This window comes from Channa argus, chromosome 13, assembly GCF_033026475.1.
Source record: "Channa argus isolate prfri chromosome 13, Channa argus male v1.0, whole genome shotgun sequence".
In the NCBI taxonomy this organism is placed as follows: Eukaryota; Metazoa; Chordata; class Actinopteri; order Anabantiformes; family Channidae; genus Channa; species Channa argus.
Window position 1 is genome coordinate 14,178,993 of NC_090209.1, and position 27,413 is coordinate 14,206,405.

The following is a 27,413-nucleotide window of genomic DNA, read 5'->3' on the forward strand; positions in this document are numbered from 1 at the left end:
CGCTGATATAGTTTGATAACTAGGGAGTTCACTGGGCAGTTGTCATAACACATCATCACCACCTTATCTTTAAAGATGAGCGAAGCCAATAAAGCATCAGAGTGCTGGCTGCCACTTTATCAGGGCTGTTATTATTATTATTAATATAATTATTATAAGGATACCCCCTAATAAGTTTATATGGATGACCTTCATTACACTGCCCTGAAGTCATTGCAACTGTGCTCCCCTGAAAGTGGAGTACGTTGGCCCTTTGACAACTCACCAATGCCCCAATGTCCAGCTCTGTGGTGATACATACAAAAGTAAAGTTCTCAAAGAGAAATTCACATAGTTAAATCTAAAATTTCTTGGGTCCCATCTATGTCCACTGTCTAAACAGTGTTCACACAGTGACCAACCATCTCCTTATGCCAACACATGCTGTCAAGAGAGTATATTTTATACCAAATCTAATAATCTTATTATTATTATTAATATAATTATTATAAGGATACCCCCTAATAAGATCTTTACATGCTTATCTTTGCTTTTTAAGTGATGGCTTAAGCATCTGCCTTTAAATAAAGTCAGTTTTTCCATTTTCTGTTTTGACTGGTCCACCTGCAGAGCACAGATGCAGCTGCTGCACTACCCTGTGTAAGGCAGGTGCTAATGAACACATGGAGGCCAACATGGGGCATGAACCAGGGTCAGTAAAGTTCTCAAAGAGAAATTCACATAGTTAAATCTAAAATTTCTTGGGTCCCATCTATGTCCACTGTCTAAACAGTGTTCACACAGTGACCAACCATCTCCTTATGCCAACACATGCTGTCAAGAGAGTATATTTTATACCAAATCTAATAATCTTATTATTATTATTATTAATATAATTATTATAAGGATACCCCCTAATAAGATCTTTACATGCTTATCTTTGCTTTTTAAGTGATGGCTTAAGCATCTGCCTTTAAATAAAGTCAGTTTTTCCATTTTCTGTTTTGACTGGTCCACCTGCAGAGCACAGATGCAGCTGCTGCACTACCCTGTGTAAGGCAGGTGCTAATGAACACATGGAGGCCAACATGGGGCATGAACCAGGGTCATGCACTACCACAATCTTTCTAACTTGACTAACTTGACTAACTTGGCCACCCTGACACTGCTCTAATCCATGAGTAGAGTAACATACAAGCACAGTGGTTATCACTACCATCTCACAACTAGAAGGTCCATGGTTCGAATCCTGGTGAGCTGAGACCTTTCTGTGTGGAATTTGTATGTTCTTCCCGTGCTTGTGTGGGTTTCCTGTGGATGCTCCCGTTTCCTTCCACAGTCCAGAGGCATGCATGTTAAGATAACAGGTGACTCTAAATTGCCTTTAGGTGTGAATGTGAGTGTAAATAGCTATTTGTCTGTGTATGCCAGTCTCTGTTGGCCTTGAGATAGACTGGCAACCTGTCCCGGGTGTACCCCATCTCTTGCCCAATGACAGCTGGGGCTCCAGCCCCCCTTTGACCCTTACCAGGATAAGCGGATAAAGACAATAGATGGATTGAAATACACGTTTGTTTAAAATAACTTCAGCACTTAACCTGTGTCTTGTATGTGTGCATAATGTTTAGCAGAGAAATCTGAGGAACCCTGCATAGCTGTGTGTTTGTGCACATGTGTTTATATGTATGCAGGTGCTTTAAGCACAGCCATGTTCTTAGCTCCAAGTAAAGAAACTGATTCCATTTGTGGCACAGTCACCAACTCTTTCCCTGCCCTCCTGTCCTGGTCTGTCAGTGTGGTACAGTACACTAGTACAGTGTGGATACATTTTGCATGGGAAGGGGATCAGGAAGTGTGTGTAGTGTTTTAATTAGGAAGTGTCTGTCCAACTCACTTTCCCTTACACAAATTTTCCTCTTCTTAGGATTGAAACCCTCTTGGCAATGTGAGAGTGAGATAGGTCTATCAGCTTCTTCTGGTTGGTTTTATTTTTACTATAAATTTGTAGATGTCTTATGGGGGTGGTAGACATTGGGGAAGGTTGCGTCAGGAAGAACATCCGGCATAAAAACTGTGCCAAATCAACACATGCGGACAATGATCCACTGTGGCGACCCTGAACTCACAGGAAAAGCCAAAAGGACAATAAATAAATAAATAAATAAATTGTAGGCGTCTGAAACAGGGTTAGTGCAGCACTTTGTGGAAAGGCAGGGTGAAATGTAAAAGCAGTGATTTGTCAATTAATCCCTCTGAAACCCTTCTATTCTGGCCAGTATTTCCAGGGATTGCTCTGTCTATGTCTGAATGTTTTACCACCTGTGCCCTTGCCATGAGTTCACGGGATATACTATCATAGTTACATTACATTAAGGCAAGCAAATAACTTCAGCACTTAACTTGTGTCTTGTATGTGTGCATGATGATTAGGACAGAAATCTGAGGAACCCTGAATAGCTGTGTGTTTGTGCACATGTGTTTATATGGATGACCTTCATTACACTGCCCTGAAGTCATTGCAACTGTGCTCCCCTGAAAGTGGAGTACGTTGGCCCTTTGACAACTCACCAATGCCCCAATGTCCAGCTCTGTGGTGATACATACAAAAGTAAAGTTCTCAAAGAGAAATTCACATAGTTAAATCTAAAATTTCTTGGGTCCCATCTATGTCCACTGTCTAAACAGTGTTCACACAGTGACCAACCATCTCCTTATGCCAACACATGCTGTCAAGAGAGTATATTTTATACCAAATCTAAATCCCTAGTCCTATATTTGTTCAGTCTCTTGTAATCTGTCACAATTTCCTGATTTCTGTTTCTTTTGACCCCTTGCTGTGAATGTCCATACTGCTTTCCTCTGGTGATGCATTTGTAAAGAGTTTTGATAAAAACAGATTTCTGCAAATCCACCAGAAAACACAGCTTTGATTAATTTCTTCACTGTGTTCGCTCAACAGGATTCTTGTTTGTTTTGATTTTCATTAGGGCCGTCTGGTTCTTGAATGAACAGGGGAATGGGGGGAATGCCATCGTTCCAACAAAACCTGAAGTGGGTTTCTGAGGTAACAACTGCACTTTTGTAGTGCTAAGACAAAGCTGTATATGAAAAGAAGCAGCTAAACTGACCTTTCACTGTCATAGGATTATATCTTGTGGCTACAGGTCTGAATTGTTGGCTTGTTAATCCGTGTGGATCACATGGGATTCTGTAGACAGAGGCACAGTGAAATTTTAACTAGTAGCAAGAACACACACCTCAGGGCAGGCTAATCAGTGACTTACCTGACGTGTACCCGTCCAAAACCACCTGAAATGAGGTAGAAATGAAAACACAGACTAGCAAATACTCAGCTTCCATTTTCTCTTTTATCTAGTTAACCGATTCTTTGGATAAAATCAGACGAAATAAAGCAGTCAGTGTCCTGTGTCCCTAACTTTAATGTTTCAAGTGATGTACTGCCATTAGGTTTTATTGTTAAGGCCATATTTCTCTGCTATAAATTCAAGCAGTAATAAATTTTAAGCTGATAACAGCATCATAGTTCTTATTTTATGTTTAACTTTTATCCTGCTTTTGTGGAACAGCTTGGAGAGTCATGTGGGTCTGTGGATGTGGAATATGTTCTCCCTACTTGCCTTTTCTAAACCTTTAAACTGGATTTTGAAAAACACAAACATCCATCATGTTTCAGCTTAAAACACATGGTTGTTATTGACTCTAAGAGGGAAGGTTTAGCATTTAGAGTATTATTTTGTCATGCTCATTTACTGTTGCTGGCGACTTCATGTTTTCCTTCAGAATGTATAGGCCACATCCTACTGAGTAAAAATCAGGAGGGAGTCCTTGAAGAAGGCAGGTGGATATGAGGACACTGGACAGAAACTGTGCATGGAATGGCACAAAATGGCTGCAAGTAAGGACAAACATAAATCCCAAGCTCTTTTATTCCCTGTCAGCTCCCTGCATCACTCCTCATTTTCCATTAAGGTGTAATACATAAATCAACCATAACATGTACTATTTTGCACTAAACCACTCACAGCAGACTCACAAAGACCTCATTCTGTATCTATATATCTGGTTGTCTCTCTCAATGCTATAAGCATACAAACAAAGCTAATTAAGACCATTTGTTTTACTTGGACATTACACTCTACTTGAGAAAGCTTTTCAACATTGACATCAAATGACAAGGTTTATATTTATAACTTTGGAATTACTCAGGCTAATTGCATGATTGATGGCTAACATGTGACCCTTAGAGCTGGGCTGGGCTGTTTACGTTACTCTCTAAGTGACATGACCTATTGTACTCAGGGAACAGCCAGGAATGATTTATTTTTTCTATAGGTTTTCATAAAATTTTCTTGAGTAACTCATGAAAAGTGTAACATGGCAAACTGGAATGAGTTGCCATTCACTGCTTTACATGAATCTGTGGCCAAAACAGCAGGAAGGAAGAGAACATAGCTAATCCACTGTCACTCAATGAAACTTGTCATCCATCCCTTTTGGCCGGTTGATGCAATGTCATTACTGCCCTGCCACAGCATTCTCATCATTAACAGAGGAGTCCAGACTGAGCATGAGCAGATGGAGAAAGAGTTTGAACTGCCATTTTAGGTTGCCAGGACCTTCAACTTGTAAAAGGGCTTTTATGCCACTTAGCAGGCACAAAACAGTTTGTTCCAACATCTAAGTGACACTTTGGTCTTGTGATTAATATAGCATAAAATTGGTACACCAAGATCTTTTAATGGTCTAAATGGTCAAAAGGTTTCCACAGTCCATTCACTCTTCTATCCCTGACAATTATAGGGTCAAGCTCCTTGAGAAGCTATGGAAACAATGCCATGGACGCAGTCACATTACAGTACAGAACATTGTATAATCCACAATTGCACCGTTAGAAGACTTTTATGTGAAGTATAATCTGCCAACAGTTCATGATGATGTTACCACTATTCTTAAATGAGCAATTAACATAACATGTGTCTTGACATGGTTTAACAAAGTCATATTAGCACCTATGGTAAGACTGACACCATGATCCACATCTGGTGTTAACTCTGAGCAACAATGTTAATGTTTCATTGACTGCAATAAAAGGTAAGTCTACACAAATACTTTTATGAATGCATTTTATTGTGCATTGGTGTGTGTATCTGTGTGTTTCTTTTTAATCACCCTGCCACCTTACGATGTCATAGCTTTTCCACGTCTCCCCCATTTCGTCCCCCTGTATGTTGTTTTATAATGGGAATCATACTGGTTCATCCAGCTCCTTACTGGTTGTAAACTAAAGAAAGCCACAGATCTGCACTTAAGACTCACAGCAATCGCTGAATTATGTGAATCATAGTTCAAAAAAGAACACCATGCTTCTGATGGTGATGATTTATTTCCTGATAATGCCCTCATATCTAAACATATCTAATTAAGCAGATTGATTACAGTGGATGAATGCATTGAAGCGTCCTAACAGTTCAGGGAAATTTTAATTAAGCACACAAACGTACCACAATTAGGTAAACACAATTGGGTAATTGTAGAGTTGTTACCTTTGGTTACCTTTAATGATCATTGAGTACATTAGATTTGCATTATTCTACTGTGTTTTTTACTTTGCCGGGACAGTCATTAGGTAGAATGTCCAGCTTGTTTCGAAATGACACAAAGCAATATATCACGACATGGCGAGTAGGAATTAGAAGTGGTGGTTCCACTTAAATTATAGCATAATGAAGCCTAACATTTTAATTTGGAAACCACTGACATGCAGACACAAAGACGCAGTTATGATTAATCAGACGAAGAACTACACTGGCATGTAGGATGAGGATCTCTCTTTTCTCTCACTTTTTCTTCTCACGCGTCACTGTGTGCAGCACAGCACACATTTAACCCAGATTTACCTTTTTCCATTTGCTACACAAAAAAAAAAACATCATCATTAACACAAAAACATTAAACACTCTCATGTAGGTAGAACTGTGTATGATGAGTGGCTTTCCTGAGACTGCATGCAGTGGTGAAAGCATACTGTACATGCAAGTAGAGACCCAAATGCATATGCAAACACACACCATAGATTTAAACAGAGTAGTATTCACATGTGAACACTGGTTTCTTGTCATGAACAAATGTTTGTTTTCACATTTTGGCTGCAATCCTGACTCCACCTTTAGTCCTTGTTAGGTCAGGGGTTCTTAACCCTGGTCTTCAAGGACCACTGCACTGCTCATCTTATCTTATCTTCCAGCTTCTGATGGACTGAACAAACCTGACCCATGTAATCAGCCATGGTTAAGTTAAAAACAAGCAGGGGATTGGACCTTGAAGATCAGGGTTGAGACCCCTTGTGTTAGTCCAGAAATTATCTTCCTAACCTGGATTTATTTTGCCTGTTTATTTGATAAAGTTTATATTGTTTCCTTTAGTTGTACCACTTGGGTGGATGGTTTTCTTTTAGCCACATGCTGCCACTTTGTTGAACTCCTTGCTCCTTGTGAAATGAATACACCTCAACTGGCAACATTGTCAGTATTTTTGTCTTCTTCAGCTGCGACTCTTCATCCCTCTCTTCCAGTTTGTGTAATGCCGTCTCACTCAGTCCATCTTTTGGCAATTACACTGTGATGTTCTAGTATTGAGAGCTGATCAAAGAGCTGAGGCTCTGGTGGTTATCTATCTCTACCCCACTTTTAAATCTGTCTTCACACAACACTGTTACTGATTGCTAAAATCTGTACTGCATCAAGACATGCAGGCAAATGTGGTCAGGGTAACCTGCCATTGACAACCTCACAGCAAAATTAAGCTAAATGGCTCAAATTGAACCTTCTGCTCTCTGTGCATTGTGTATATACGCCTCCTTGTTTCTCCAAGTTATTTCAAGTACAGAGCACATAGCTGACTATACATGGCAGTTTAATTATGTTTTGCCTAGAGCACAAGAAACCAACTATTACCCCATTGCTGAAATACAACCAGATCCCATATTTGCTATGTGTTAGTGGTAATTTGATCAAAGGAAGTTGCAGCATGTGTGTACAAAATTAACTAAAAGGTCTTATAAATATATTTTGCGACAAATCATCTGTGGAGAATGTGGAGATGTTTTGGGTTGGGTTTATTCTGCAATAACAAAAAAACACAGTCAAACCATAACACACTTCTATTAAATCAAGAGAGTCTACATTCATGCTAGTACATATAGACTGTAGATTGTGCAGCTATGTCTGTTGTTTTCCAAGTAATATGACATAAACCAGAGTGTCAGACAATATGATACTATAAAATATGATGATGATGGGACTAGATCAAGTCAGGAGATCACCAAATGTATTATAATTCATCTCAAGAGGAACGTGGATATCGTCATGCCATGAGTCATGCCATGAGTCATGCCATGATTCCTCTAAACTGCTGTAGTGGTTAGATATTTCAGGGGTTAAGTAAAATTTTGCAAAAAAAAAGAAAAAACGAAACTTATTTATTAAATTTAAGTCAATACTCTGTTTTCCAATTACGAAAATGTCGTTTCTCTTTGCTGCATATGCTGGGGTGTGATGTGAGTAAACGAAAACACATTTATATGCACACATTGCAAGAGTGTGAGTCCAGATGCACAAGGAGGTGTTGGATGAAGTTCGGAAATCAAAAATGGCTTGCCACTGCCAGTTTATCCCAGAGACCCCCAAAGTGTAGAGTACTATTCACCACATCTGCATCTCCAGCTGAATTCTATCACACTACTGTAAACAAACATCCATTTGTATAGTAATATGCACTGGAGTGCGCTGGTCACTCATGTACAGGCTCTCTGCACACACACGATGACACTGCCCCCCACAACCATCATGTTGTTTTTACTGGACAATCACATCCAAGGATCCGCATGCACAGTGCTTCTGAACTGTACACTTTATTCCACTGTGGATTGACTGATGTTTCCATTTCTTGCTTTGTCTTCTCTAAACACTGACAGATAGTTTCCCCACTCTCTTAATTTATCGTGCTTTTTTGCTACCTTTCTACTTAATACCTCTAATTTTGTTTCCTTATGGTGTAGGTTGTTCTTTCCTTCTAGGATGGAGACACCAGAAATTCCAAAGCCTTTCGTTCAGCTTTTATGCAGTCTATTCTTTTCTTAATCACTTTGCTGCAGATCAGAATCAGGAAGTGGAAGGATGCCTGGAAACATAGTCAGCGCAGAGGAGAGGAAAGAGTAAAATAAGCTTGTTTGTGTTGCAGCTTGACTTGATTGACAGCTCAAACAGCATATCACTAATTGACATTCTCTGTAATGGATCAAAATATAAAACAAAATGAAAACCAGAAAACTAGTTCCCCCTCATTCTTTTAATCAGCCTGTTTTCAGTTTCCTTTCTTTTCTGAATGTCTTACTTGGTCTTTTAGTGTTGTTTCCTTGTGTTCTGCAAAATATCTGCTTTGTTGTTGTCATCTGCATCTTTGGTATATTTGCTGTGCTCACATGAAATCAGAGGTGGTAGAAGCACACAACACCAATAGTCAATGGCAAGTTCGAGCACCGGGCTACATTTGCTAGACATTGAGGTAACACTGCAGATTTGAGTAGAATGCAAAGTAGGTATATGCTTTAAAATGTACAAAACAATTCAAGTAGTCTAGTACTCTACTAAGGCAAAAAAAAATTTTAAAACATCATCATATGTGATGCTGTTGGTAACATGAATGTGAAAGTCTGGTCCAAAGTTTGACAAACTTTCCAAAATCACAACGATAGAAAGAGGAAAATATATATTATAATTAATAAGACAAAATAATGTAAGGAACTAAGATGTCTTGTATCCTAGAGACTGTATATGGAACAAAAGCTAATGAGAACAGTAAACATTAAAATTACTCTTTTGGAGTCTTTACCACCTTTACCACCGTCTTAACCACTGCACTTCCAAGAGCTCATCTTGTAGCTGAAAGACCACAAACTAAACTCTCTTGTCCTGCCAAAGTGTTTCATTAATTAAAGTGTATGTACTTCTCCATATTAGTCTTACAGCTGTAGTCATTTAATAGAATCAAGTTTAGTAACATTCAAAAAATTTGTTTAGCTTATAACAATTGATGCACTGAAAGTAAAAACATTTTTTTACTTTGAAAAAAAAAATGAAAGCAGAGAAAAGGTTTATGCTTATTGAAAGAGATGCTCCCACTATTTTTGTTAAACATACATGATTATATTAGACTGGAGCTAGAGAAAGATTGTTAGATAGCAAACGTTTACAAATAAAACTCAAATTTTGCACAGGTACATGGCCGGAGTAAATTATACTTTTACTAAAGAAATGATGTTTCACCTCTGTGCCTCTGCATAATAGTTTTACCTTAATGCTCCAAATGGAAGTGGAAAGTGTACTTTTATGTTTGCAAAAGTGATTAATGTTTATAGCATGTTATGGAAAATACTTCTCAAGATAATCAAAGTAATAGGACCTTTGATAGAAATAAAACTGCACTTTGTTGGCAAAATAATCTCCCATGGTATCTTTTCATTGTTACTGTGGAGTAATTCAGGATGAATTCCAAATTCCTGATCTGTCTCTTTGGAATGACAGTCAATGATTCCCTCACATGTTCATTAACTCGCAGTGCCAATTTTGTCAGACCAGGTGTTGTTTTGAGCTCTGTGCACTTCTCAGCTTAAGGAATGGCTTCTTTCAGGATGTGCTACAGGAAGACAAATCACTCTGTTGAACATTCAGTAAAGCCTCATCTTTTTCTGTTGAGGCTGATAGCAGCCTTGTCTGCACAAACACTTTGGACTGAAAAATGTAGGCAAATTAAGTAAGTGATAATGAATTCAAGGACTGTTCTTTTTTCTCTTCTCAAGCCACAGGAAGGTGCCTGATTGATTTAGCTGATTCTTATAACCTCAGCGAATAAAAATGTTTTAATTGTCAACACCTGTGTTTGAATAAAGATGTCTCTGAGAAGATTCACCGAAGGGTCTTTGCAGAAGAGACTGCCTCTCAGAGGAAAACAGCTGTCGTTTTTTTATTTTTGGCACAACACTAGGAGCTGGAAATAAGCCCCAACATGTGGGAGAATGTCCAGCCAGAAATCTCAGAGGAAGAGGTTGTCGTAGATTGAGATATTTAAAGGTCTTATCGTTCCTTTAAAGCTTTTGTCTTGCTCTGCGATGTTCAATTGCAGAGCAACATGCACAAGAGATGTTCTGGCTGATGATAGATAATAGTAATATAATGTGCTTTTATGTGTTCCCAAATTAAATATCTGATGCAAGGTGTCTTCGTCTGCAAGGTTGTGTTTTAATAACCTTGAAATCCAAACCAGCTGCGAGCAAACCATTAATTATCTTTCTGTCATCCTTTCAAGGTGATTTTCTTGACCGCTTTTTCTCTAAGTCGTGCCAACAGTCTCTTATCTTGTTCAGCGGTTGTCATGGGTAGCACTTAGACAAAGTGGATTCATTTTAGCTGCTTTGCCGCTTTGTTATAAAATGTCCTCCAAGCCCAGATGATAATTACCGTGTAATTCCTAGGTAACTTACAGCTCCACCTCCTCACCTGCAAAACTAAATTAATTGACTCTAGCAGACAACTAAAGTGCACAGCTGGAGAAAACAGCCATGGTTTCTGACATCACTGGACAATCTAGTCTCTGCTGGCCATGAATCATGGCTTTGAGCCAGACAGAAGGAGAGTGCCTCATGGGTACAGGCATGTTGCTGGTGTGCGTGCTGCTGGGGGCCACTAAATGGGAGGTACATAATAAGTGTAAAATGTATCTGAACTACAGTATACTTGTTAACGCCAGCATTCAGGGGAAAATGTATTATTTCTTTAGCTTCTTTGTATTTCTTTAGCTGCACGCATTATTAAGTGTGTGTTGGAGCCTTGAAAGTAAAGGAGGATTGTTTTTTTTTTGGACTTTCTTTCAGAGCTTTCTATACCCACCAAGGGAGTGACCTGCTGTTGGCCTAGCTGACTCAGCCAATCGTCATCTCTGGGCTGGTGGAGGTGCACCGGGTCTTGTGTACCACCAATACCAGCAACAAAGGATACTGAACACCAGCGAGGGAAAGACATAGTCAAGGTGTTTTGCTGTCCTTATGCTATTGGGCACATATGCACACCCTCCCACATTTGCAGATTAACATTAATATCTCAACAACTCCTCAGCAACTAATTTAACTGTACTGATATAAATAAGATGTGCAAAATAATAGAAACACTCAATATACAGTAAATGTGCACAAATTCAGAACATGCAGGTAAACACCGTTCTCTCTCTCTCTCTCTCTCTCTCTCTCTCTCTCTCTCTCTCTCTCACACACACACACACACACACACACACATACACACGCACTTGATAAGTATGTATTACCTCCTCCCTTCACTCCTGGCTGCATGCTCCACCCTCATTCTAGAGGACAGACTGGTTGACCCAGGAGGAGGGGATAGTGAGGGGGTGGGTGGTAGGAGCAGCCAGACTTCAAATTCATTTCTGCGTGTGGTGCTGGACGAACAGCAGAGTGAAAGAGCATAACATGACACGCAAAGAGCCGGGACACACGTGGCTATCAATTTTATTCTGACATACCTTTGAGAACTAAGCAAGGGCAATACAGTCAGCAGGTATACAAAGGATGTAAACAGGACTTGTTTGTCTGACTTAGAAAAAGGATAAAATAGATAAGCTGACAACACATTTTGTTTTTTTTTAAAATCCCGCCTAATTCATTCAGGAGCCAGCTGATTCTCTTAGCAGAGAAACTTGGAGTGACAGCACTTAGAATGTGAATATCTGGGCTTAAATTCTGACAGCTTCTTGTTATTCAGCTGCACCAGTCAAGTGGATCTTTAATAAGTAAGTGACCTTTATTTACCCTGTGGTTACTGTTTGATTTGATCACAAATGCTGATAATTATACTGCTTGTCATACAAAGACTGTACTTTCAATTTTCCAGTAATTGTCCATTATTACAACTGCTGTGAAGCCCTGTGGTATGAAACTCAAAGTTGTTCACAATGTGCGTGTGAAAAGATTTGTTTACTGACTAATCTCCGTCGTCTCTCTTTACATCCACATTACCTCATATATGCACATTAAATATAACACCCAGGCTCTGTAACAGCATTGAATTTATGATTTTGGCTATTATATTTTAAATTAATCACTTTTACTCAGAGGTATGCTCATCGTTATCATTAAAATGTTTTAAAATTTTTATGTAACCTTTATTCTGAAAACATAACAGTGGCACAGTCATGTTTGCGCTAAAAAGTTGATGTGATTTAATTATTAATTAAATTGATCAAAAGTAAAACTAAACCTGTTTTAACGGTACAGTTATTTTGGATTGAACATCTACGGCTGAAGTAAATTATTGTTTTGATTTTAAATTCAATATATTTAAAACATTGCTGGAATTCAAGTAAACTTATGCAACATTTCTATTTATATGTGATCTTTGCATACAAATAGTTTTATATTAGTAAATGTCATAATCACTTGATTTGATGGACATATCTTAAACAAATTCCTACCTTGTCTAATTTCAGCATATGTAATATATGTCAACATGTACAGTGCTTCCATACAGCTTGATTGGAAACACTTTATGACAGAGACTAATTGAAAGTGCATGTGAGTTTTTCTGTGGATTTAAAAGCTCAAGGGAACTGTCAGGTTGGTAATGCGCTCTGCTCTAGCATGTAATGCTAATGGACTCTAATGGTGACAGCTCTTAATGCTTTGTCCCATAGTCACTGAGACGACAGCAAAACACACCAAGAGAAAAAGAGAAACCCGAACATGCACTGACAACAAGGTGAGATGTGACAGGGGCACATGGACTCACCTTGGGCCACACTTGTGCGTCTTTTTCCCTGTGCATGCGCATGTCCTGCCTATATATATATAAAAAAACAAGGTTTCTGAGATGATGAAAAAAAAGATGATGTGTGCTCTCCAAGACCAGCTATGTGTTTATACTAAACACAAAGCTCATTTTATGAATAATATTTTAATAATGTAGTTCATTACTTAATTTTAGCATGGTGTGTGTTTGTAACAGTCTATGGTAGGATTAAAATATCGTGTTTGTAACCCCCATCGGGAAAAATAATTATAATCATCATTCCTATTATTTTCATGGTCAATTTAGTCTGGTCTCTAACACAGAATCAACATTTTCCTTTCATCAATCTGACCGTGTCTACTACAAATCCCCCAAACCTGTTTTAGCCCGTTTATCATTCTTCAGAAGAAATAATGTGCATTTTATATCAGTTGTGTGACATGAGGAAGGTGCTGGCTTGTTTGGGGCACACGACTGCTGACATCGTGCTGGTTAATGACACATACCAAGAAAAACAGTAAGTGGTCTTATAAGCAGGCTTTATCAGTGATGATAAAAGAACTTGGACGTTCTTCTGTGCACTGATCTGTGCACTATAAAAAAATCACTGTGATGTTTGCTAATACAAAAGTATGCGTACATGGGTACAGTCTGTGGTGAAGACCGTAATCTGAGTAATGTACAGAAAATGAAGTATAGCTCATGGATACAAAATCAGATTTGTATTGAGTAAAGCAGGTGCCTCCAAAATACTGAAATGGGGCACTGGGGCACCCACCTTTTATTTAAGATATCATTCATATGGTGAATTTTTTGCATTTGAGAGGGTATGTGGAGCTTAAAGAGCAAAGTGTGTTCATGGCTTTATCATGCAGATGAGAGTTTTACTGTGTAAGAATCTATTGCTCTGATTGCAAACAAAGTGTTGCTGTACCCAAAAAAGCAGCATGTAACATCAAAGCTCAAGTAAAGAATATGGTGTGATCCAATGCTTGATTCTTAGATTTATTTTTACTGTGCTTAATGCTGATTTGGCCAGATCATTTAAATCCTGTTTGCTGCTACCACAGTCTAATAATAATGATGATAATTAAAATCACACATAATAAATAAGAATACTAGAAACTGCTGATGTTTCTACAGCGGTGGATTGATTAGTCCAGAAGGACAGAATGTTTTAGGTTGGATGGATGTGAAAATTTAGTGAAAACAATAAGGGAGGGAGGAAATAGAAAGGAGTAGGAAAAGAGGAGGAGTTCACTGAACAGACTGGCAAGAAGCTGATGAGACTTTTATTAGAAGTTTGAATTTTTGCACCTGGTTTGCTGCCATGCCCCATCATTTGATATTAGATACTGATTTCAATTTTACAAGGCCTAGCAGGCATTTGGCCAACTTCTGCTCCCTCAGAAGAAGTTTAACCTCTCCAGTTCTGCACCTCTGCAGTTTGCATACACTGAGGGATCCACAGTACTTCCATGTGTGTGTGTTAGAGAGAGAAAGAGGGGGGCAATATCTGATAACAAACCTTGGTCTGGCAATTTAGTGTAGTGCTTCAAAGCATTTCTTTGTTCCAGAGCTCAGTTGTAAACAAGTAGAAATGTTCCCTATAAATTCTACACTAACTTGAAAAACACCATTGTTTCCAACGACAGCAAAGACCAGCGGTTCAGAGCAAAATTAAGCTCACCTGTACAGTGGTTACAGTAACCTGTGGCAATCAATGTAAACATTGCAGTACAGTATCATATAACTAACAATGCCTCCTCCCCCTGCTGTTTCTGCAGACACTCACATGTCACACTGCTGGAATGCTAAACATTGTATTGTCTGCTGCAGTTCACATCAACTGTCAGACTTTATACTACCTGATGATCTATATAACTGGAACTCTTCTGGACTACTTCAAAGCCCTTTTGTCTGTGTCATGGAGCACTTTGAGACAAAAAAACCTGGTTAAAGGTGAAGATGGCAGAAATCTGACCTTGTCAGGAATTAGTCGATATTAGCCAGAACCCATTAATATTGGCAGAAGAAGGAACCTATGATGATGATGGTTAGGGTAAGGCAATACATTTGAGTAGTTTGAGTTAAGGAAATCAATTGATGAAGTTTACCAAAACGATCAACCAGAAGTGCTGACAAAGGTAGAAAGCATCTTGCAGCATCAGGTGCCCAATAAATGCAGTCCAAATGCAGGATATTACACCCTTAAACCATCACAAACGTACATGTTAGAGTAGCTTCATTTTGCTGTAGTCTTGTTTCTGAATCCTTTCTGAGTCCTTTATGCTCTCCCACCATTTGTGACGATAAGGTTAATAGTCTAGATAGAGTATTTTGACTTAAGAAACATATACAGTAACTACAATAAGCATTCACAGTATGTTATCCTAATCTTTATTATTATTATTATTATTATTATTTCCATGTTCCATATGTTTTTTGGCACTTAACTACTTTCTGCTTGAAACACCGTTTAAACTTCAAAATGTTATTATGGACATGTGAGCAGCTTTTTAATATATTTTATGCCTTTTAAAATATTAATCTTTTTTCAGCAATTTTTTTGAGTATTAATTAATATGGTCAATATGTGCTTAAACAATAATAATAATATTGCAACATTGACACTTTGATTGACATGATTTTCACAGTGACAGGTTTTACATGTCATTATACAGATTATATTTATCATTTTTAAACCATACAACAGGGACAGGGAAATATAGAAGAAAAAAATATGAAAAAAAATAGCCTTCATCTTTAAACGATAAACAAAATTTTTAATGCAGGTTAAAGTGCTGAAAGTTGTGGTTATGCTTAAGTTCATTACCATACTTTATGATGACTCACACAAACTGTTTTGTATCATGATGTAACCGTGCCATGACAATATTTTTCACAAGGAATAAGCAACAGTGAGAAAAGAAAATGTTGGTCTCTACTCTGTTTTAAACACCTGTTTCTGTTATCCCCGAGGCACCTTAGTCCTGTGTATGGAAGTATGGGGTGGAGAGGACTTGAAAATGGATGGCTGCACACTGGTTTGCTTCTGGAGAGGAAAGCAAGATGATGGATCGAGCCCACCATTAATCAGAGTGAAAGCTTTAAAGTTAGAAGAAGAAGCAACATACTGATTTAACCGCTAAAAGCAGACTGATGGAACAATATCTGCTTTACGTTAGGTCAATCTGACAAATGGGTTTGCTTTGCTGTACACTTATTACTAAAGCGCGATTAAAGCAGATCATATTTTCAGAGACAGGGTATAAATACCTCTTTACAGAGAGCTCTTCTCACAGGTTTTTAATGTCTGGATCAGATTGTATTAATAAAAATGTGAAATTACAGCATAGTAACAGCACATCTTTAAATCACTCATTCCACCGTACTGTACAAAGGCATACTTGAAGAGATTCCATGTAAGAAATTAGTCACATGGGCAAATAGACATAATGGGATTAATTACTGAATACAAAGGGCTGCAGCAGTATGAGGAATCTTCTTATGAATTATGCTGTAATTACAGAGTAGGGCACATGGCTCCTCAGACTTCAACAAAGACAGGCCAGGAGATTCCTCTTGTAGTTATAAGTTATAATTAGATTTCTAATAGAACATGTACGTAAAATAATAAAAGAGCATTGCTTGCTTAATCCAGTAGACCATTCAATGGACCAATTGCTTAAACAATTTCCAAAAAGTTAAAGGATGAGTTACATGGAGAAAGGAAACAACACCTTTCAACTTGTGGTCATTGTCAGAATGTGTATAAAGTACACAACAACAACAAAAAAAAAAACCCATTTAAATAGAATGGGTGTGTGACCACAAAAAATGGGTCACACACATGTCTGCCACAAAGATACAGACTGTACAGTTGGGCTGGATGGTAAAAATCTGTTTTTCTGACTTCAATGACATGTTTCCGCTCAGATTCCACCTTCCATTCGGTCTCCGCTGAGTATCGATGACAACTATATAATGTCTTCTTAGTCAAACTCAGTTGAATGATATAACATTTACTTAAGCACTCCTTGCACTTCAGTCAAAAAAATACATATATAAGGTGTCAACACCACACCCTCTGTGACAATAGGTTGTAGCCCTCTTCAGTTCTATATTCGTCCACCTACTTTCTCCTTATCTTATTATTTTTATTACATGACTGCTTTCTGTAAGTTTTATCTTTCACAGGGCCTATTATAGTTTTTTCTCTACCTTTTCTCTTAGACTTTGTTCTACGTGCAGTATTTTGAGCTGCAACCAGCATCCCATGACTCCCATGTTCCTTAAACTACTGTATCATCTCATTCCTGTCGACTTTCTGTTCTTTTTCTGCGAAAAATAAATCTAAATATACTGATATCTAGATGAAGTGTGACTGAGGGAATAGAAAAGCATACATGGATTCATGAGATAAACTTGAAGGGTGGGTGGGTGGGGGAGTTAACAAAAACAGGGGTACAAACAGTATGGAGAGAGGCATGGGATGAGAGGGATTATGGGAACGGAGGTGAAGAAGTTAAAGTGGTGGGATAGATGAAAAAGCTGCAACATCAACGTTGAGAAAGTAGGAAAAGAAAATAAACTGTGCTGGATTTGCGTCAAACAGAACTGCAAGCACTGAAAAATGAACAAACAGAAACAAGCACAATTTCTTAAAAAACTGCAGACAGCACCAAAAAAGTGCATTCGTGTGGCAGCATGATTGGTACAGTGAGTGTGGCTTTCATTACTTTACTGTCAACTGTATTAATATTGCATAAAAGGGCTGTTTATAACATGGGATGTGATGAATGATCCCTGCATTGTGTATCTTACATAATAGGACCAAAGTGTTCTGCTTTGGAGTACAAAATTGCTCAGCTCTGATGTTAGGATGCTTTGGAACAAAGAAATTGTTTGTTGCTAGAGTCTGTGCTTGGTAAAATTTGATCGTAGAATGTGAAAGTCTTATGACCCCACATGAGTTTGGCTCCTTTGGCTCCGTTTTGCACAGGGCATCATTTTAAAAAAACACAAACAGCAACAGATTGTTGTGCATTTTGCACATTAACACTTTGTTTGTCTTTCAGGAATGGAAAGCAACAGGGTGGAAAAAGGCTGGAATGGGTTAGCACTCTCCTCTCTGGTCACTACAGGAAAGAACAACTTGTCTTCCACATCCTTGTTTGTGTCAGATCTAAACTCGTTCAACACTTCCCCCAGTGGAGGGCTCTTCTTGGGGTTCTTCCATGAGAATGGTTCCACAACCCCACCTCAAACTCCTCCCAAGCCCAGGTTGAGGGACCTGGACCTGGCCCGGGCAGAGATTGCAGTGCTGGCTGTGGTGCTGGCTCTTGCCACCCTGGGAAACAGCTTTGTGCTGTGGGTACTGCTGAGGAGGAGGAAACACAATGCGCCGATGCACGTGTTTATGTTGAACCTCTGTGTGGCTGACCTGGTGGTGGCCCTCTTTCAGGTCAGCTTCCAGTTGCTTTGAGGCATTTTCCTTGCTTTTGTCATGTATACAAATTGTTTTAAAAAGAGGGTTACAGTCTTTTGTGCTTGAATGTATAACAAAGAAATTAAACTGAGTCCATGTTTATAAGTTGAAATCAACCAATGCATCACTGTGGCTCCTTTATGTCTTAAAGCAATAACGTTTAAACAAAGGTGGGGGCCTATTAGTCAGAGGAATACACTAAAATCCAGCTTTGGAACATGTGATACTTTGGGTCTTTTCCTAGTTTTTAAAAACAATAAAAAAACTCCAGACTTGTCCCTTAACAGACATGCATATGTAGGAAAGATGCTTCACTCAGTGTTACTTTTCATCTGTGTCCAGGTTCTTCCCCAACTAATTTGGGACATCACTGAGAGGTTTCAGGGGCCTGACTTGCTTTGCCGAACCATCAAGTACTTGCAGATTGTGGGCATGTTTGCGTCCTCCTACATGATAGTTGCCATGACAGTAGACCGGCACCATGCCATCTGCTGCCCGTTGCAGGCCTATCGTGGGGGAGCAATGTCCCGCTGGAACACCCCTGTCATGGTGGCTTGGGGCCTGGCACTAGTCCTCAGCATACCACAGGTAGCGAGTGGTGAACACGCAGGCAGCCAAAACCTGTCACGCACACATACACACACCAAAAACACATGGTGTAATAGCAAATGAGAGCTCAGCAGGCGTTCGCACTCAAAATGTGTCTATTTTTAGCTCTGTCAGGTCATTGCAATTCAGATTATAGAAGATGAAGCTAGCAGTTATTTCTGTGTGTACTGACAGCGCTCACTGTGTTCCGTCTGTCAGGTTTTTATTTTCTCCCGCTCAGAGGTGGCTCCTGGAGAGTTTGAGTGTTGGGGTCACTTTGCTGAGCCATGGGGCCTAAAGGCCTACGTCACCTGGATGACAGTAACCGTCCTCCTCCTGCCCGCGCTCATTATTACCATCTGTCAGGTAACACTGGTTGTGCTAGACACTCATATTTTAGGTAACAGTATCCCATAATCAAGCGTGTGGCATGAATGAAACACTGTTTAGTTTTATTGAGGGTGCATTGTTTGATAACCTGGGGGGGATTGGGGGATTGTGGTTGGTATTATGTAGCATCAAATGGTGGTTCGGCATTCTGGGCTGTCTCTCATCAGCCCTGCTGCTCTATTTAGGGAAAGATATTTCTGGGGTTCAGCTACTGCCCCTAATTAATGCAGTGCAAGACCCCTACTGAGAAAATCTGCCCCTCTAAGAACCTCCTGTCTCGAAGTTGAAGTTTCACGATCTCTGCCAAACATAGAATACTTTAACTTATTTCATTATCAAATTTTTAAATCAAAGGTGTCTTTAAACACTTTGATATAGGTTTGATGTAGATTCAACAGAAGGAAATAAGGAAGATTGATTCAGCCTATGAAATACTATGCACGTATAACAAGTAGGAGTTCGGAAAAGAGAGCACCATCTAATTTAATTGTGCACTCATTGTGCTTTGGTTGGCAGAAGAACACCAGTTGGCAGAAACAAACTTTAGAATGACTAAAAATAGCAAAGTGTTTGACTCATCTGTTATTCCCTTTTTTGAAATCATTGTTTTAGTTGTTCAGAAGAGCATGAAGAGTCCTTTTGCTGCAAAACAATGTTATGGTAGTTATTGTGGTATTAAGAAATCTGAGGAATATTGGTGTTAATAATGCTGCATAAAACGTCTTTTATTGTTCTGTGTGGTGCAGAAGGCCAACACACACATTATCTATCTTTGGTTTAAAATTTCCTGTCACCGTGACAACAGCAAAAGATTGCCTGCAAAGAACAAAGACGAGCAGCTGAATCTAGAATGCACCACTGGTAAATTTTAATACGGCACCTCTGAGGTCTTACAGTGATGGAGTGTTTAGGTTCAATCATATTTGAACTGTGCCAATTCATAAAAAAAATATACACATTTTTCAGGTAAGAATCTTTCAGGAGATTCACAATAACATCTACCTGAAGTCAGAGAGGATGGAGTTGAAGAAGCTGAAGAAGAATCAAATCCTCTTTCGCTTCCCCGGCGTTAAAAAAGAAGTTGAGCGGACCAGAGACAGGGGCAGGAGAACGTCTGCAGGAGCCGAGAGGGATGGTAGAGGAGGACAGCTCTTAAAAAGTGTGAATAACAACCCTCACAATGGCACACACAACACCCAAGTGGGAGAGGGTTACAACTATGTGCCATCCACTATTCAATACAACAGCTGTGCTGAAGATGTAAGAATGACAACATCTCCAACGCAGCAGCAAACACTGGACAGCTCAGATTGCCAGGAGCATCACACAACTAACAAGGGGGCCTCAGGCTCACCCCACTGCTCCCGTGATTGTGTTCACCCTCAATCTCCACCTGCTCCACCTCCCAGCATCACTAAAGCCATGTCCAAAACTTTGAAAATGACTCTGGTCATTGTGCTAGTCTACACTATTTGCTGGTCCCCGTTCTTCATCGTCCAGCTGTGGGCGGCCTGGGATCCCAACCCTCCAGAGCAAGGTCAGTAACAAAGTGTGTTACCAGCCTAATTTTTCCATCTGCTCTAATTTCAGTTTTACCTGTTTTCCACTTTAGACAGAAAAACTAAATATCTGAGTCTGGTTTCATTGTTGTGCTGCGTCTCAGTGAGTGTGAATATGGTCCCATTCATCAGTGACTGAACAGCACGGTCAAAAACAACCAGGAGGCCCTGAATGAAATTTCTGCCCTTTTTACATGTTGGCCTCCAAACAGCATCTGTTGATGCCTTTACTGGCAGCAAGGCTAGTGTAGCCTTAATTTGTGGTGTATGGAGTGTGTGGGTGCTGATCTAAACACAAACAGCGGAGTTAAGTAAATAACCTGCTAATTTTGCAACACACACACTCCAGACATGCATACACAAAGTGTACTCACCCATGCAAGTACAAATATGCATAAACATAAATGAGTTGTTACAGCTAAACAGATGTGCACACATCCGTGCAGGCGCACACACACACACACACACAAAACCCATAATTGTTATAGCTACTGGTGAAAAAAAGAAAACAAACTGAATAACTGAATAAGTGAAACTTAATAATTTATTATTTTTTCTAAAACATAAGAACAATGAGATATTTAATTGTGATTATTTGTTCCCAGGTGGAAGAATGTTCCCCTCTAGCTCACAGTCCGAAAATTCACAATTGTTATGTGTACATACATACACACTGCATCCCCCCACCCCCACCCCATGCTTGACAAAAGTCCTTGCATTTGCATGTATTTATGTCTTTGTCCTCTTGTGTGTGTCTGTGGGTCTGTGGTTGTGACCTCAGCAGGTGTGGCCTTCACAATCCTGATGCTGCTAGCCAGTCTGAACTCGTGCACCAACCCGTGGATCTACACAGCTTTCTCAAGCAGTATTTCTAGAGAGCTGCAGAACCTTCTGCACTGTCGTTCGCGACCTGGCCGCCGAGGCTCCCTGCCTGATGACTCCACCACTACACACACCTCCACTACCAGGGACAGCCTGTACTGACAGAGATTGATAACCACAGAGAGATATTTTTGAAAAGACAAGAATAGGTGCATACACACCTAATGGAAGGACTTACTGTTGAACCATCAATACCACTCCATCAGATGTTCCAACAACAGAGGACAGCTGTACTGTCAACAGGACGTCTATCTATGTTAACCTGTCATCTCCATCCCAGCTGTGAAGAAGGGTGACATTGAAGATGTCAACACTATTTTAGTGTGGAATATACAACAGTTGTCAGTGACAACATCTGTGATGCAAATAAGCCGTTGAAAATAATAACTCAGTATATATTCAATAGGACCTTGTGCACTGATTCAAAGAAGAACAGTCTTGCTCTGCTTTAACAAAACAGGGCAGCAAGAATGCAAAGGGTGGATCACTGCATCAATGGCTTTTTGGCACGCCAAATGTACAAAGCAGCAGATAAAGCTAAAAGTGCGAGACAACAAAGCAGCAGTCTCAGAGCAGAGAGGGACGCTTACAGACAGTTTGAGAGCATACAAGACACGACATGGATGTCACAGCTGCAATAGTGGTCCTGAGAAACCTGTGGTTAAAATGTTATAATGTGGGAAAAATTATTCAAATCAAAGAAACTATATTAGAGATTAATGCTTCAGGCTGAAATTATATCTGCTCAGGAGGAATCAAGTTCCATGGAACAAAGTAGATTTGTTAGCAGGAGGAGTTGTTGTTGAGTTAACTCTTGAGAAAGGTGCAGAGGATTCAAGATACCGCCCCACGAGAAATACCGAGGATTAACACAGTCAGAAACACATTCCCTCACAAGCAAACAGAAATAAGGGTTAGGCCAAGACGAAAACAAATGAACAATCCAAGCTACCAAGCAGGGCACAATGATTTCAGTGGATTTTGTATAAACACACAGTATATGTAGTGCACATTTGTTCTGAACATTAGACGCAGGAAACACAGGGAGGAAATAGAACCATGCACAGAGTGAACAATGTAAAGTATATTTATAATTAATTACATTTTGTTTAAAATATGTTGTATTGGTCCAATATTTGTAGTGGAAAAGAAGATGTCATCTGGTTGCTTATACTTGACTATGTCTCAGTCCACTTGATTCTCCAGAACTCGTTCAGATGTTTTATCTTAAAGCAGAAAGATATTAATTTAAATGTTATATATTATAAGATATTGCTATATAGAAGGCACAGGAGATATTGAAACCTACCATTTCTATACACGTACTCCCCTAACTCAAACCATAGTAAGCAAGTTCAAAACGGGATAAAATCAGATATTACAGCATGCAGTAGTTTTCCTTTACACATATGCAGTAAGTCAAAAGAAACTATTTCAGACCAAATGACTTTGTCTTCTTACTCATGGCAGTTTAAGAAAAACTTCCCATCAACACGGAAAATACTTCCAGTCAAAACCAAGTGCCTGTAATGTCAGTAGACATTTTAGATGGGGGGCCTCCCTCACTGGATTCATCTTTAAATGATGTCAGCTATGTTATTCTTGGCCAAAGCTACCAACCAGAGCAGGGATCATTGGATGTGTTACCTAGCTGCAATTCTTATTTATTGCAGGTAAATGGCGAAAAATAAATACACATTTCACTTCCTATTACTGCTTTATGTTGATGTACAATTTATATGTCATATTCATATTATGCCCCTAAACTGCATGATAGTAATGTTATGACTTTGATTTATAAAAGTATGATTATGTAAACTTCTGTACAGTAGCTATGATGTGTATAAAAGTTCAAAGGTCAAAGTTCAATCCATTTCAAATGTCCCTGAAAATAATAGTGTGTATTTTTAATGTTCGCTTTGATCCAGTTCAGCACATGCGTTGTTTATAATACCTGTGTTATGTGATTCTGCAGGGCAGTACTGCAACGCTTTCAAGGTGTCTCAGGAGTACTTGTCTGTGTTAAAGGAGAGGCCTCAGCTTTTCCTCTGTGCAGCCAGGGCGTTTGGGCTTTCAGCACACCACTGTGCATTAGCTCCCTAGACACTTTGATTCTCTGCCAAATGAACGGCTACGGCAACAACGTCCTGTGTCTCACTTTGTTATATCAGGAAAGAGATGAACTTCTCCCAAACCCTCAGGGTGGACATGTATTTTCCTTGTCCTGTCAGGAAGTTGAGAGGTCAGAGGATGATTCTTTTCCAGCCTTTCAGATTGATGGGAGAGGCTAAACACACTTTGTTTTTTATTATTCTATCTGTGCAGCCATTATTGTGCATTACAGCCGCTCAATAATGAATGTATTCCAATAAATGGATAATTTCCTGGAACAAACTGCTCTGAATATCTTCTAAAATAGATCTTTGCAAACAATTTTCCAGTCACTCTGTCTGTTTCCTGAGGACAGGAGACATTACACTATCTATTATTATCCCAACTACCATCACTCTCCTGGTTGAGGTATAAGAGAGCTGATCTATATATGGTAGGTAACTGGGTTTTTTTTGTTTTGTTTTTTGAGTCTGTGTTTCTGTCTTTAGGTGTGTTAATGTTGAACATTCTGATGCTCATGGTTTCCATGCTAAAGCAGCACTGAATGATAAATTCAAGGTCATTTCTGGATTATGGGGCAGTGCTTCTTGGCAGGCCTGTGGCTATGATGGGGTATAAGAGAAACAAATGACTTCTGGCTGTCACAAGGGCAGAAAAATAGGTGAACTTCCCCCTTTTCAATCAATTTAGGGTCAAACAAGGAGGGCATCCAGTGGCTCTAACAAATGACGTAGCCCCCCCATCTTTGACAACAGTCAATATAAATCAGACCTGGAGCGAGGAGCTTTAGTACACTGAGCAATGTGTCGGCATTGTTTAACTCAAGACCCCTCCACAGAGCTGATGGCAGCCGCGTGTGCTCAATGGAGCTAATTCTAAGACACAGGGAGGCAGATCAGACACAGATGAACTTACACAACACAGCCTCCGCTAATAGTCTCGTGTCAGAGCAATGGAGCATCTTATAAAACATAAAGAGGAAAAAAAGAGCTGGGCAATTTATCATGCTTTTATCTCTCTTTGTTTTTCTCTCTATTTTCTCTCTTATTTCTGAATTGTAGATACCTTTCTCATGAAAGGTATCTAAATCCATGGCCTTTGTTTATAACGGTTTGACTACAGCTGAGTATGTGTTGCCAAATATTGACATTGTGTTTAGTATTTACCGTTTTTAAATGGGTTAATTCCCTGAAAAGCAGGGAATCAAAGTTAGATTTGACAATTTCATACAAATTGTTTTCATTACTTCATTAAATTGTTTTTACACCTCAACAAGACCATGTAAAGTCTATTCTAAACATACAGGCATGTAGACCCATTTTATGGAAATTCGTGCAACATGTCACAAGATTTATGTAAGGGCTAATGTGTGCTCCAGTTTATCAGCCAGCTATGAACATGCATGTCAATAAAACCATGTTTTATTACAGTGGTTGGTATTTTAGAGAGAAATGCAGAGCGCATGTCTGATATGATGGAGGAAAAGACATTTACAATAGAAATCCATATATGGCTGGTTTTTGACTGGCAAATGCATCAACAGGCAAAGAGGATTAGAGGATGCTCAAATAGGACAGGAAGAGGAAGATAACAGAGAAGCACAAAAACTCATTCACTGCAAACACAGCTGAGACTGAAGATATAACACGCCTTATTGTATATACACATTCATGAGACAACCATAACAAACACTGTGATTGTAGTCTAAGGAAGAGGAAACTGTCATGAAAAGATACCATCTGTTTTGTGACTTCTGATTTTGCCCACAGTGTGTTGACCTTGTTGTGTTCTACAACAAGTTTGATGAAAGAGTAGTGAAAACAATACTCACTGCAAAAACAGTAAGTGTGACTTTATGTGAGAATCATTGTGCAATGGCATCTTCCACATGGCTGAATCTCACATAGCCCACCAGTGTCTGCCCCCCGAGATTCTGCTTTACACCCATCTCCCAAAGCAGCTTTTCTCTGTCTTACAGCTCGCACGTACACTCCCTCACACTGGCATAGTAGATTGCTTTACAGTATCTCCTACTGCTGAGTAAAAAATGTTTTGCTTCATGCATTGAACATTGAATTAATGATGATTAGGTTGAATAATGACAAGGATACAGTCCATCTAAAAATAAAGTTACTAAAATGCTGTATTGGTTACTACTACTCTCCTTTCGGCTTATCCCGTGAGTTCGGGGTCGCCACAGCGGATCATTGTCCCCATGTTGATTTGGCACAGTTTTTACGCCGGATGCCCTTCCTGACGCAACCCTCCCCAATTTCTACCGGGCTTGGACCGGCACTGCATCGCTGGGGAGGGGGAATGGGCTGTTAGGGGTTCAGGGTCTTGCCCAGGGACACTTCAACATATAGCCAGGGCCGGGGATCGAACCATTCACCCTGTGGTCCGTAAGCAACTGCCTTTACCAACTGAGCTATAGCCGCCCCTAAAATGCTGTATTGGTTAATAACATCAAAATAAATGTGATTCATATTTGTTTTACATTAAATCGTACTGTAAATAAATATTGTACATTCCTGTAGATGTATTCATGCTGAAACAACAATCTCAACATATTTCATTCTACATCCACAATTATCTGCACTGATGGGTGGCTTGGTGTCATGATCTCCATCACAAAAAGAGGGAGCACTTTTGTGTCATCAACTCAGTGGCCTTCTTTGAACGTTTGTTTGTTCTTTCCATTTATATCCCACCATCCAGACTTCCCACAGTGTAATAGCTGACTTCAGGAGGGAGTGACTGGATACACTCCAGCTCATGTCCTTACTGCGTTAACCACATTTTGATGTCTCTTGTCTGTTTGCGAGAGGAGACAGACAACAAAAACTGCTCACACCAACAAAATGTGTGAGCGTCTGTGTTCTCCTTCAAAGCTACAGAAAAGCAGAAATTTGAGAAACCTGTTGTGCACTTTCTACACTGTGCACTGTTTGTGCAAGTGGATAAAGTTACTCATATACAAAGGCTACATTAGTCTCGTGGGAGTCAGCAATAAGCTCCAGTTGTGCTGTTCTTAAAGATTAAATGGCACCAGTCAATGTGCTGTACAGTGTGTGCACATGCTGACCAAGTACTAAAATAGTAGGTTTATATCTCTGCAACAAAAAAGATAACACAAGCATGCCATAGATCTGAGTGCCAATAAATGTAAACTAAACAACAATAATGAATAATGAAATGTAAAGCATTACACTAGCAACAGCTGTTAGTGAAACAGTAAAATCATGTGTTAAGATTCCATGTGAAAGAGGTAATACCTGACCTCAGACCTAAGAACCAACACAGTGCTGCCACAGTGTGTTCAGCTGTTGACACTACACCACAGCAAGTCAGAAAGAGAAGAAAAACATAAAGACCATATTTTTAAAAAGGATCAGCAAAAGCTATTCTAAGGAGTCTTCAATGAATTACCTTGCTAAGCATGTTTACTGTTTGTGCACATAAACAGGAAAGAGCACAGTGCGTCAGGTCCTGTCGTGCTGCTGCTGTTTGAATGTCTACATTTCATCTCCTTGACGAGCA

The 27,413-nt window shown here is 39.4% G+C and overlaps 1 protein-coding gene across 6 annotated transcripts; it reads left to right on the forward strand.

Moving 5' to 3' along the window:
* Positions 1-11,457: 11,457 nt before the first annotated feature.
* Positions 11,458-25,896, forward strand: avpr2aa (arginine vasopressin receptor 2a, duplicate a). Of its 6 annotated transcripts, none has more exons than XM_067528309.1 (8): positions 11,459-11,856; positions 11,958-12,020; positions 12,757-12,821; positions 17,933-18,318; positions 18,685-18,930; positions 19,150-19,296; positions 20,287-20,857; positions 21,661-25,896. In XM_067528309.1, the coding sequence occupies exons 4-8, from the start codon at positions 17,935-17,937 to the stop codon at positions 21,861-21,863; spliced, it is 1,551 nt and encodes a 516-aa protein (XP_067384410.1). In that variant the 5' UTR covers positions 11,459-11,856; positions 11,958-12,020; positions 12,757-12,821; positions 17,933-17,934; the 3' UTR covers positions 21,864-25,896. The 6 variants fall into 6 exon arrangements, with proteins under 6 accessions (XP_067384413.1, XP_067384410.1, XP_067384411.1 ...); XM_067528310.1 differs by having other exon boundaries at positions 11,958-11,994; XM_067528308.1 differs by lacking the exon at positions 11,958-12,020 and having other exon boundaries at positions 11,460-11,624; positions 11,735-11,856.
* Positions 25,897-27,413: the final 1,517 nt, after the last annotated feature.

Coding starts and splice junctions, on each gene's coding strand:
- avpr2aa (XM_067528309.1), top strand. CDS start 17,935: ATGGAAAGCAACAGGGTGGAAAAAGGCTGGAATGGGTTAGCACTCTCC. Junction 18,931..19,149: donor TAGTCCTCAGCATACCACAG/GTAGCGAGTGGT, acceptor TCCGTCTGTCAG/GTTTTTATTTTCTCCCGCTC. Junction 20,858..21,660: donor TCCCAACCCTCCAGAGCAAG/GTCAGTAACAAA, acceptor TTGTGACCTCAG/CAGGTGTGGCCTTCACAATC.